This window comes from Terrapene carolina, unplaced genomic scaffold (genome assembly GCF_002925995.2).
Source record: "Terrapene carolina triunguis isolate 2854851 unplaced genomic scaffold, T_m_triunguis-2.0 Scaffold402, whole genome shotgun sequence".
Classification (NCBI taxonomy): Eukaryota; Metazoa; Chordata; order Testudines; family Emydidae; genus Terrapene; species Terrapene triunguis.
In genome coordinates this window covers 1,137,162-1,150,540 of record NW_020664753.1, presented here as the reverse complement: position 1 = coordinate 1,150,540, position 13,379 = coordinate 1,137,162, and the positions used below count along the sequence as shown (strand labels likewise).

The 13,379-nt window shown below is 45.5% G+C and overlaps 1 protein-coding gene across 3 annotated transcripts in view; it reads right to left on the bottom strand.

Moving 5' to 3' along the window:
- Positions 1 to 616: 616 nt before the first annotated feature.
- Positions 617 to 13,379, bottom strand: part of TMEM273 (transmembrane protein 273) — a 29,720-nt gene continuing 16,957 nt past the window's right edge. The window contains exons 5-7 of one of the 3 annotated variants that reach the window (XM_024210353.1): positions 12,941 to 13,006; positions 3,848 to 3,874; positions 617 to 909 (exon numbers count right to left, since the gene is read on the bottom strand). In XM_024210353.1, coding sequence (XP_024066121.1) covers positions 891 to 909; positions 3,848 to 3,874; positions 12,941 to 13,006 — 112 coding nt within the window. In that variant the 3' untranslated portion in view covers positions 617 to 890. The remainder of the gene's footprint in view (positions 910 to 3,847; positions 3,875 to 12,940; positions 13,007 to 13,379) is intronic. The other 2 variants (XM_024210354.1, XM_024210351.1) reach the window with 2 other exon arrangements.

Here is a 13,379-nt window from a genome sequence, read left to right as displayed (position 1 = left end):
TGATAAATTCCCAGGAAAAAATAAATAAAATAAAAAATGAAAACAAGGGCACTTAACAAATAATAAAGAAAGAACATGAATAATCCCCTTTCTCTACCATTACTTCTAGTTCAGGTACAGAATTGAGGTCCCAGATCAGAACACCCGTAGCTTTTGCATCATGCTGGTGTTCAAAAACTAAACCTTACTCCACATTTTGCAAATGGCCCCTATATTTGCAATGGGCTGAGCAACCCCTCTTGCCATTTTCTCTCCCTTCAGCCCCATTTCTGAGGTGCTTGCAATGTCAATGCAAATGAACATTATTGCTTGAACTCATCTCTAGTTTTGGGGCACCTTTGATTCCATTCATTTAAAAAAAATCATATATTTATCATAGCCCAAACAGGACCTGTTAATGAACAAAGCCCATCTCATGTGTATTTCCATCATGCATTCCCCTCAGGCACATGATATGAGTGCACAATGTTTTTTGAGTGCCAGGGCCGGCTCCAGCATTTCTGCCGCCCCAAGCAAAAAAAAAAAAAAAAAGCCGCGATCGGCAGCGGCAGGTCCTTCACTCCTAGAGGGAGTGAGGGACCTGCCGCCCCTGAATTGCCGCAGGTGCCGCCCCTCTCCCTTGGCCGCCCCAAGCACCTGCTTGTTAAGCTGGTGCCTGGAGCCAGCCCTGTTGAGTGCAGAAATAACCGTAGGTTGTGCACACTATAAAGCCTTTCCTGTAATCAGTTACTCGGTTCACTTTTTCAAAAAATTGAATTTGGGGCTGGTGAGACAGCCCCGTGGACAAAGGTCTTCCATTGATGCAGAGATCAGGTACAGCAGTAGTTAAATGTCCAGTCTGAATGTACCCCATTCCAAAATGGCTAGAGGTCCGTTGTATTTTGCTGTTCTTATAAATTGACTTCTTCTCTGAAAAAAAGAAAAAATATCCTAGATAAACATGACTTTATTTCTCTCCCTTTGGCAGCAGTGATCTAGGGTAACATACTAAAGTTAGAACTGGAGAAATGTTATTTAGTAAATAAAAAAAATATTTTTTTTTAAATGGCAGGAAAGTCATTCTAATCCATTATGCCAGTTGGTTCTCAAACTTTTTGTATGGGCGACCACTTTCACACAGCAAGCCTCTTGAGTTAAATAGTTACTGTTTAATACTGGGGGGCGGGGGACGAAGAAACATTGTCAATATCACTGTTCACAGCAGACTTAGCGCCCCATTGCCACCCTTACTTCTGCGCTGCTGCTGATGGCAGGCACTGCCTTCAGAGCTGGGCGGCCAGAGAGTGGTGGCTGCTGGCTGGGTGCCCAGATCTGAAGGCAGCGCCACTTCCAGCAGCAGCACAGAAATGCAGAAGTAAAGGCGGCAATGTCATACCACGCCACTCTTACTTCTGCAAAATGTTTGTGCTTTGTGCTGGGAGGGGTGGCTATGGGTGCACTAAGTCAAATTTTGGGATGGCTATAGCCCCTGCAAGCCTTCCCCAGGATCACCCCTGCCTGTGAGTCTGGCTGCTTTCAGTATGTTGATTGGTCTGCGGTTTAATGCAGTTCTTCAGCTGCTGAACAATCAAGCTCTCTAATGTTGTCTCAATCCCAGGACTGGCCTTAGGGAAAATTGCACCTTGGGCAAACTTCTATTTTGATACCCTTTCTTTAGAGCCAGAGACCTGCCATGTGTGGGGCTGACAGCCAGTGACCCCCATGTAATAACCTCATGACCCCCAGTTTGAGAACCTCTGCATTATTCTAATATTATTTGACCATTTCTACAGTCATAAAGATCCTCACAGTTAACTTTTGTTTGGCAGGACACGTCTGTGTCTTTACAGCTGCCCTGTTTTTACCAAATTGACTGTGATGCACAAATATGTATTTCCAACCTGTGGATCTAGTTGTGGAAATGACTGCAGATGCATCTTCCCCTGCAAGAAGGGGTCAATTAACAGCATGCAGAGTCCCTGACAGCAAGTAGCCTGGAGGACTGAGCACAGTGTTGGCAGGGGAGTCAGGAAATCATGTGACATAACCCCAGCTGTGAAACTCACTTGATGTGTGGTTTCATCAAGTTGCTTCACCTCAGTTTCTCTTTGTGCGAACTGCAGATGATAATACTGATCCACCTTTCTCACAGGGGTTGTGAGGCATAGCTGATGTTTGTAGAATGCTTTGAAGATGTAAAATGCTATAGATGTGTTATTTTTATTGCTTCAAGGAATCCTGTTCTGCTTTTCAAACATAAAAGAGCTTTAAATATCCATCTCTGGAGATATTTAAGAGTAGGTTAGATAAATGTCTATCGGGGATGGTCTAGACAGTATTTGGTCCTGCCATGCGGGCAGGGGACTGGACTCGATGACCTCTCGAGGTCCCTTCCAGTCCTAGAATCTATGAATCTATGAATCTATGAATCTATAATTTCTGGTGCAGAAATGACTAAGGAGCTCATTTAAACAAAATCTGGGATAGTTCTGTTTTTCACATTTATATTTCTGTGCAAAGACATGGATTCCAACATGCATTCTGATAATAAAAGATAGCAACATTTGTTTATAGTATTAGTTTTAATTTTGTACTATAGTATTTCTTAGGGGCATCAGCCAAGGATCAGGACCCCATTGCACTGACTGTACAGACACAGTAAAAGACAGTCATGCCACAAAAAGCTAACAATGTAGGGCCTTGCATCTGCAAACACTTATGTATGTGAACAGTGTCACTTACTTCAATGGAATTGCCCTTGCAATCAAGCTCATGCATAAGTGTTTGCAGGATCAGGGCCTAGTTTATGACAAAGTGCAGGAAGTAAATGAGACAGAACAGAAGGAAGGGGAGCACAAGCTGTTTTACCCTAAGCAGGGAATCTCAACTCGCTACCTAGCCAAACCATTTTCAACTGGTAGTGCTCTGTAGGAGGCACAGCTGATCTGAAGGGAGGGATTGGAAGGAAGATAAGGTGAGGGGCTTTCTGGATTTTTCCCAGGAGTTTTTCCCACTCACAAGGGGTGGCTTTGGAAATCTACTTTTTCATTGCTATTTTGATTGAATTTTATAAAATTGGTTGTGCTTCTTAATCATTTTACAATACTGGCCTATAGCATAAAGATAAAGTTTCCCTTTAAGTAACATAACACATAGGGAAGCAGGATTGTGTGTGCATCAGAGGTTTACCATCAGTATTTTACTTTTACGGATTCCAATTTCCCCAACAGTCATTCAAAATCCACATACAATTGGTGGGCAAAGGAATTGTCCCAGAGGAAATGTACATTAGCAAACACATGTTATGGGTCTGACATTTAACTGATACATATCAGAGAATGGCACTTCATAATAAAATCACTTTAGGCTTCTCTGTCACCTTCCACCCAAGGATCTGAAAGCATTTTACCAACATTAAAACAAATAGCTTCGTGATACTCCTGTGAGGTAGGTAAGTATTATTACTACTTTTTTAGAGGTAGGGAGCCTGAAGCACAGAAAGGTTAAGTGATTTGTCCAGGATTGCCAAGGGCATGTCTACACTGCATTGTAAACCCGGGTCTGTGGGACCTGGAGTAGTGGACTCGGTCTTTCCAAGCCCACACGAGTGTCCACACTGCATTGTAAACCTGGGCTTACAATTGCTGGACCTGGGTCTCACATCCCTCCTTCATTGTTTTGTATGTGGCCACGTTTATTCTTCTTTGTTACATACCTGGATGCAGTTTTAGAAATACTCCCCAGCTTCTTTATATCTGACTCCAGGTTGCCACCAAAGACTCTGTGTTACCCCCCACCCCATTCCTGCTGCATAAGATTGGAGGAAGACCTTGAGCTCTTCCCACCTGGCCCCTTCTGTAGAACATACCTCATCGCAGCGGATTCCACGTGTGACCTGCAGTGTGTAAAAGAATGAAACAGGGAGCTTGAGTACAGGAGCAGCCATCCAAAGGTGCTCACTCAAAGAATCAACCCATCAAAACACTGATTCTTTTCTTCCTTTAACTCTTCCATGGTTTCTTTGCTTCTCTCTAATCTTTTATTCTGTTTTACTCCCCCTAGTGTCAGTTCCTGGAAACTAAAATTCGGCAGAGTTCTTTTCCTTCAGGACTAAAGCATTCAGACAGCTGCAGAAAAGGAGCTCATAAAAGCCTTGGCAAGCAGGAAATGTTTCTTCAGCAGTTGGCCTTTCACAGGCCTTTTTTCCTCCCTCAAAGTAATTTTTAGCCAAACTATTTTTTAGAAACATAGATTTTGCAAGAGCAGAGAAATTCAATACAACTCATTAGGTCTCAGTTTTTTCTTAAGGACTCTGATTCTCCTCTCACCTACACCAGTGTAAACTGGGAGTAACTCCACTGGAGGCCAGTAGTTTTACCTAGAGTTGTCCATAGGCCCGTATTATAAGAGCTGCCCCTTATTTAAGTACGAGACAGGCAATATGTTATTTAATCAGTTCGGGATGCCTTTGATCCCCTATTTCAACGAGGATTGCCTCCTGGCTCGTTTTCGTACAGCCTTGCTGATTGCTGGTGAAAATGTGCCATCTATTTTTTCTCTGGGCTCCACTAAGGGAACACTGGTCCCAGTGAAAAAAAACCCAGAACATAAGCTGCACGCATGCAAGGTCTGGCAGCAATACCGCACATGTCCCAGTCTCACGTGGCTGGGAGCGCAGCCAGGGCGGTACCCTGGGCCCTGCTCTGTGTGCTGGGCCCGGGTTCTCAACCTGCCGAAATCGTGCTGGCTCTCTGGGAAGTGGGACGGATCTGAGGTTCACCAGCGGGGAGGGGTAAAGAGTAGGGACCTGGGAGGGGGAGGCAAAGGCTTCTGGGAGGGCTCCATGTAAGGACTCATCTCGGTGCTGAGGACCATGAAGTGGAACAGACAAGAGCCAACAAGGGGGGTGAGGAGCAGGGTTGTGCTAAGAAAACTGTCCAGTATTTCTGAAATACAGTGTTGGCAATCCTAGTTACACCAGTGTAGACTGGAATGAGAAGCGAATCAGGCCCTTCGTGTCCTTTTTCTACATGCAAACCAGTGGCAGCTCTAGCCAGGATCCATGGGTGCAAGTGTGCCCACAGAAATCAGGCCTGGATGCGCACTCACACAGGCAGGGCTGCCCACTGGGGAATGGGAGGGAGAAGGGTATTTTGCCCCAAGCTCCCCATTTGAGAGGGCCCCCCAAATGATGGAGGGGGCTGCAGGAAGCCTCAAGCTACCAGGGGGGTGAGAAGTGTGTGTGGGGGGGAAGGGGATGGTGCAGCCACTGAACTGGGAGGCTACATTTGCCCCGTTTGCAAACTCCACACTTCTAGTATTTACTCCATAAACAGTCCCTCGATTTCAGTGAGATTCACGGAACAAGGGTCTACTCAACTTGAGCATGATGGCAGAATATGGCCCATAATGCTTTGCATTTCTATAGCACCTTTCATCCAAGTGCTTTATAAGCATGAGTTACGCCCCACAGTTGCCCAGAATGACCCGTAAGATATTATTTGCATTTTTACAGAGATTAGTGACTTGCCCCACGTCACAAAAGTCCAGAGCAGATCTGGGAATAATGCTCAGGACTCTACGTGCAGTCATATTAGTGTAACTGAAGCCCCAAGCCCCGGCAGGTGCCTCCCGCGGGGCTGAAGCCCTGAGCCCCGGCAGGTGTACCCCGGCTCTCAAACTTCTGAAGATTGTCGTATGTGGCTTGGAGGGTCAGTAAGTTTGGCCACCCCTGTGATATAAATTAAATTAAACTAAATCAAATTAAAGTAGCCTTTTTTCTCTGAAATAGACTCTATGAACCAAGCATAGCCCCTGGTCTTGCGAACAGTTATACGCCTGCCTGACTTTACTTACATAGCTAGTCCCATTGAAGTTATGGAGCCTAAGCATGTGATTAAAGCTATCCAAGTGTTTGCAGGATTAAGACCATAGTCATTTAAAAAAATGAACACAACTTTCTTTTGATTATGGCACCAAAATCTATCAGCTGAATGTAGAATGGGACATATTGCAAATGGATGTATTTCCCCATGTAAGATAAAACATGTTGGGATTATTCTCGCTGGCTAACAGAATACATCAGTGGTCACTCTATGTGTTGCACTCCCTCAACACATTTAGTGTGGACAGAGTTAAATACATAGTAATGGTAGTATTTGTACAAGAGAAAGCATGACATCTGAGTTACAAGTTAGGATAGGAGTGTGGCTGTCAGGAATTGGATGTATGCATTATGAGTGATTCTAGATTTGACAAAGCATTTGCTATAGGAGATGGAGTCTTTGTGTCTTGGGGTAATATGATTGGCAAATCAAGTATGTGAAATGAGGTGCTGTGCAGGTTAATGTCTTAACTGGTGATTTCCTGGATGTTTGATGATTGCAATGATACAAAATGCATTTGAGCTACCTGTTTTTTAATGGGGCAATAATAAATGGGTTGGTGGTCGGAGGTTGATGGTTTCTTCTATACTGCTCTAGGTAGTGGATATTTGAATGTAACAATTTTCTTGCTGTCACTCCAATACAGGATAGTATAGGAGGATATACAGGCACTCATTAGCTGAGAAGTAACTAAAAAAGTCTATTCAGAGTCAGTCTGAAACAATAGTGCCTTTTTCTTAAGCTATGTATAAGCTCTCCCAGAAGTTATGTGCTTGATTCAGGAATCCTGGGGTAAGGATTTTATGTTTTATGCAGGAGTCCAAACTAGATGATTACCCCTTCTGGCCTTAACATCAATGATGCTATGAATCTGTGGCTTGCTGAAAATGAGCCGTGTTCAGGTGTGGGAGTTGAAATCGTGAGTATTTTTCATTTTGTTTTGTTTTTAAATTTATGTGTCTTTTAAGAGCATGTGGTTGGATGTTCCTCGAAAAGTATTTGGCATGTTTGTACCGTGGCAGCTCCAGGGAAGTGAAGAGCTCCTGCTCTGTTGCTGAAATCAGTGGTACCCAAGAGTCTTTGTCATATTCGGATATCTGTTCTAAGCAGTTACCCCCAGGACCATCTTGTTCTTCTCAGTTTGACAAAATGTATTTTCTTCTTCTGACTCAGCAAATGTTTGGGCTAATCCCAGGATTAGTGATCTAGGGCTACATCATGATAGCCCTTACGTGGCTGTGCAGCGCAGAAGGAAGGAATAAGGATTCTTCTCACCTTTGCAGCTGTGTAAGATCCAGACACAACTGCAACCCCAGCAGCCAAAGGCGCAGAGGAGTGGCAGCCCGGATGCTCCCCCAAGGTGCAAGGAGAGGCAAAGATTAGGTGGAACCATGGCTCTGCCACCCACCCACGCTAGCCAGTGGAACTGGCTGGCCACATGAGTGAAGTATGCTGCATCCTTCAAAGGGGTATAACAAATTACTTTGTCCATCTCCCATACAAGCAGGGAGCCCCACAAGGAGTTGTGCATCTCTGAGGCACAGTGCCTCCCAGGGATCCTCTATGCACTGCCACTTACTATGGGCTGCATGCTTAGTAATGATCCTCCTTGGTGAAGCCAATAGAACTATGCTGACTGACACAGCTGAGGATCTGGCCTAATATATTTTGAGGTGGTATCATGTCCTCCCTCATGTGGAGCCAGAGCAGATAAGAGGTAATGGATAAAGTAGGAGGAGAGAGAGAGACATTTGACAGCAATGATGGAATAGAGTCTGAATTGTGCTGTTGGAAAGGATCTGGGAGAGGTTAGCTGGAGAAGTACTAGCATCCACAGAAAGAAAGGTGGCAGCAACACAATGGCGACATTAGGAAAAGTGCAGGAGTAATTAGTGCAGGGGTTCTCAAACTGGGGGTTGGGACCCCTCGGGGTCACAAGGCTATTACATGGGGGGTCGCGAGCTGTCAGCCTCCCCCCAAACCCCGCTTTGCCTCCAGCATTTATAATGGTATTAAATACATTAAAAAGTGTTTTTAATTGATAAGGGGGGGTCGCACTCAGAGGCTTGCTATGTGAAAGGGGTCACCAGTACAAAAGTTTGAGAACCCCTGAGTTAGTGCATTCTGTGGTGGTGCTGGAGGAACATACGACCAGATGACCTGAACGACTAGATCTGACTATGAATTGTTGTCGTAATTCTGTTTAATCCCTCCTGTTTCCCAGGTCAGTGAAAATCTTGGTGTCCTCATTAAAGTGTGTGATGTAATAAATAAATAATAATAATAATACCTATCTCGTATACAGTACTTTTCATCAGTAGATGTCAAAGCATTTTACAAAGAAGCTAAGTGGTATATCCCCATTTTACAGATTGGGAAACTGAGGCACTGTGATTATTTTTTCCCCCAAGGTCACTCAGCAGGCCAGAGTGAGAACCAGGACTAGAATACAGCTCTCCTGAGTCCCAGTCCAGTTCTCTAGCCACTAGGCAACATGGCCTCTGTATAGCAGGGATATTTAATTTTTGTTTGTTTCTGCAATATATATACGTGAATGGGTTGGGTAGTTATTTCTGACTGCATTTGCACATTTATTTTTTATATATGAAGTCCTTTTGATTGTTCTCTAGTTTTCTACTAAATATGTTTTTTCACGGTGACATGCATTATGTGGCACTTGACTGGGCTAAGGAGTATTATGCATTCAGCTTAATTTCTGGTATGTGTGTTCAGAGAGTCTGTATTAGAAAATTACTTATGCCACCACACATGGCCTCCCTCCAATTCCCCCAGCGCTCAATACGGAATTAGGCTCATCAGAGCAGGACTTCCCTCTCGCAGGGCAAAGGAAGTTTGTCAGAAACAGAATGTGTCTCCTCATTAGCAGAAGTGCAAGCTCTCATGCTCTGCCTCAATGGGCAGTAACTCTTCTCCTCGCCTGCCCCCTATGCTTGATAGGGGCTAACGTATGGGGACAGGGTAGGCAGAAGGGGAGTCTTGTAGCTGAAGCAGACCACAGGGGATTCACATTTTGTATTTCACAAACCTTCTGATGGGGAAAAGCAGCCCTTCGGCCCTGCGGAACAGGAGAAGGCCTTGTGGGGAGAAGCTGTAGAGAAGCCCCTTTCTGTAGAGCAGCCTATGGCTCATCAGAGGGGACCATTGCTCTGTCCAACTTCCTATGGTTTGGCAGAGCGGAGCTCCTCACTGCAGGGCAACCTGTGGTTTGACAGAGCCAAGTCCCTCACCCGTCCCCTTTGGAGGCCAACAGGAGGGGAGGGGATGACTTACTTCGATGGTTCTCAAACTGGGGGTCGGGACCCCTCAGGGGGTCACGAGGTTACTACATGGGGGGGTCGCAAGCTGTCAACCTCCACCCCAGACTCCGCTTTGCCTCCAGCATTTATAATGGTGTTAAATATATTTTAAAGTATTTTTAATTTATGGGGGGGGGGGCGCACTCAAAGTTTGAGAGCCACTGACTTACATGGAGCTGTGTGGCAATAACTTATGAATACTGTATGTTGCACTAGTTATTGGGATGTTTACTGTGTGAATACAGGGGTTTAGTTTAATGGGGCTGTGAGGAGAAACAAGCAGGAAGCAAAAGAATGGCTCAGGGTAAGCCATTCTTCAGCAAACACTTGACGATGGTTAAGGAACAGTGGCAGAGTCCTTGGCACTGAGGATTCTGGCTCGACCTCCTACTAGTCTGGTTTTTAAGAAGTCTGGGGTTCCTCTGTAGCAGACCACTGGTCACAGACCCCCATAGAGGGAAGCACTGCAGGTGCCAGAACACAGCTGATACACGGGTGCTGTAGCCCAGGGCCCGGTCTAAGAGTGGGAGAATTGCGTGAGGAGTAAAGACACGAGGCCTGACAGCTGAGAGGATGCACTCAGTGAGACTAGAGAGGACAGAGGTGCAGCTAGTCCTGTAACCATGAGAGTGGGGAAGCCATGCGAGCAGTGGGATGTGCTGGAGGAGAGTTGAGGCTGGAATGGGGAGGGTAGCTCAGTCGGTATGCAGTGAAGCAGCAATATTTCAAGTGTTCCTTATGGGGGGTGAGCCAGGATGTGGAGGTTACAGTGGGGAAGTGAGAAAGTCACGTGCGCTCAAGGGGCTGAACAGGGCTGCTGGGGCCAGGGAGGAGAATGAATGGTAGGGTGGGAGGAGGCCGGCAGCCATTAACTCACCCCTGCCATCAGGGACCTGATGAACTTCCTGTGGATTTTCAGAGCGCAGGGCCGGGGCAGCAAACCACAGGGTGCCTGTGGGCAGGAAAATCAGGGCAGGGCTTGTGGTCTCTTGATTTCTTCTCCAGAGCATCTTCTCTGCCTTCCCACAGCCCTACACCAGTCTGCCTGCACTCTAGCCTGCCCCCTGCCTCCTTGCTCTCAGGAATGGCAGGGATGTGTGTGAGGAGAGCCGGCCGATAGCTGATTGATCGGGGCAGTTCCAGTGGGGAATTAAGTTAGATGATGATTGTGACATGTCTGATCCAAACTGTGAACTTCATTTGGTTTTGTGCCTTCCATTTAGAGTGCTACGTGTCATTCTGTGTGGGACTGTCAGTGTGACCTTGAGAAGGTCAGTCTGTTCCACACGCTGCATTGCCAAGAAGGGATGATGAAAGAGCCACTGAGGGCCATCAACTTTGAATGACACGTGAGGACTGGCCCGCCTCAGGGGACACAGGATTCCTTCATGTCGGACTTGCATGCCTGGGGGGTCCGAATTTTGAAGTCTGGGCACATGGCAAACAGCACCAGAGAGAGGGGATGCTCTCTGAAAATGTGGGGGCTGTCCTCCACCAAATGTCAGAAGCCCAGCTGGAGGGAGGGAGAGAGAGAGAGAGTAAGAGGGACTCTGCCTGAAAAGCTGACCAGAATTTTGACTCACAGAAGGGGTCAGATCGGACGGGGGAAGTGTGCCTTGGGACTGTTGGTTGTTTTGCAAAGATCTGTAACTCTCTTGTGCTTTCCTGAAAATAAAAGTGACATGTGTTCCTTACTTGCCTGACACGTTGTTCTTGAAGGGGTTAGTTAAGAAGCTCGGAGCGCTCATAGTAAGATAGAGCTCTCAGTGACTGGGGGCTCAGGAAGGCTGGGGCACTGATTTGGGGAATTCAAGAGTCTGGGCATATCCCAAGGAAAGGTGGCGGACATGGCATCGGTGCTGGGAGTGTGCCAAAGACCCAGAGCTAGGAACAGTGGCCTGGCTCTAACCAGACCCAGGGGGCTTAGAAGTGCATGGGATCCGGCGGTCAGGTCCCCTCAGCAGAGTGGTGTCCATCCAGAGAAGGGGATGGTGCCAGCGACAAATAAAGGAATAAAGGGGATAACTCAATATTTAAGAAATAAGCCACTTTTCAAATGTAATGAGTGTGTGTGTGTGTGTGTGTGTGTGTGTGTGTGTGTGTGTGTGTGTGTGTGTGTGTGTGTGTGTGTGTGTGTGTGAGAGAGAGAGAGAGAGAGAGAGTCTGATGGAAAATCTGATGAAAAATTCAGTTGTCCTCTGAAGAATTTATCTGCTACACATGGAAAGTAAATTCACTCATCAGTTGTGAAATGGAGGGATTATAAATCCTGCTTTCAGTGGAAATCTCAACACAGCCTGAACTTTGGAGTTGCTACCGATGCCTCCATAATTTCACTGCTTCAAATGCAGCTGAGGTGGATAGTGGTTGTAAGCAGTTTCTAGCTGCTGACTATTCAGTGGCCTGTGTGAAATGACTTCAATCCATTTCCTTATGGAAAGGTGTCCCCATCACAGTGGGCATTACCCTCACATTGGCAGTCTCCACAGAGAGGAGGACATTCAGCTGAAAACGTTAAAATCCACAAAACGGCTGTAGTGTGTGTTGAAACAACAGCAAATTCCTGGCCCCATCTTGCTCTCTTTGTGTAAAATAGGGTGACCAGATGTCCCGATTTTATAGGGACAGTGCCGATTTTTGGGTCTTTATCTTATATAGACTCCTATTACCCCCCACCCCTGTCCCCATTTTTCACATTTGCTGTCTGGTCACCCTAGTGTAAAATCTCATTCACCACCCGCCCCACACCACGGGAATGAACTTTGAGAGAAAGAAAATTCCTCTTTAGGTGTATTTTTGGTATCTAGCTATTCTGAGTGCTCTTCTCTGAGAACTTGTTTACAGTATAGTATGTGTCAGCCTCTTAAACAGATACGATTTCAATGGATGGTATAGCTGCTGAGATTTTAGCCCTCACTTGGGTATAGATGGAATGTATACTGCTGTGTGTGAATAGTTTGTACAGTATATTAGTCAAGGCATGCATTGCAAAGCCCAGTGTCTTTCACAGAGTGTGGGATACTGGCCAAGAGTCAGAACCATCTTTCTGTGCCATATTAAATCAAATGCTAGAGGAAGTTTCAACTCATGGAGAAAACAGATCCCAACATGGCATCTTGATTAAAGTGGAGGCTAATTGGATTACGATGGCAGGTAGCATTGTGGGACATGTCTTCTAGAGACAGCACCTCAATGTTAGAAATGTAGGTGACCATGAGCCACTTTGTAGAACTCCATGGATCACATTTGACCTGTAGGTGGTGCTTTGTCCACCCTGGATATAAACAGAGTATGTACATTGCAATAGAGTAAATTGTGTATGTTGTAGTGTTATATAGAGAATGGTATGCTTTTTGCTGTTGAATTATCTCTTGCATCTATTTCAAGGGGGATTTGCTTTTCCTTGGAGCTTGTTTTTATTTACAGTACTATAAGAAATATGTGGTAGCCAAGGACTTAACCATTCTGACTATGCTAGGTTAGGAGAAACAGGATACTAGGGGATTTGGTGCATTACATGTGCCTAAAATGAACAGACAGATATGCTGCACTCCATGGTCACAAAAGCACAATCCTCTACCACTTGGCCTACAGGACAAAGAATCTCCATTAGCTGTTAATGGTATAGGGACTATGACACAGAAGTGAGCAGTTCTGATTCCCATCCAGTAGTAGGTATATGATGCATACTCAAATTAATTCCACATGCTCATGTGTTAGTCAAAGGAACGGTAAACATGCTGCAAAGCCATAACTCACAAGAGCAAGCTGTATCTCACCAGCCTTACTGGCAATGCCACAGGTCCTAGCAAAGGCAGCAGATACCTTGGAAGAAACGAGATGGAAAAACAGATAGCATTCAGAGGCTATTCCTAGTAGCAGAAAAGAAAAGAAAAAAAATCCTTGCCGGGCTTGGCAGTTGGTTTATGCAGCTGCCAAGCTCCTTGCCTCCTTCCTCAAATATCCCAATGACTTGTGCACTGCATTTAAAATACGATCTCATACTGAGTGATTTACATTGGTGATTGATGATTGATACAATGAGCTGTATGGGGGGAAGGGCGGTGTATGTGTTGCTCAGGATGTGTTGAGTCAACAAATTTCTGCTGGCTATTGCAAAGGTTTTAAAATATGTATATTTTCTTTCTATGTAAATAATCTGTCCCTCTGTCCTTCTCCTTGCCTCTGTCTGTCTCTT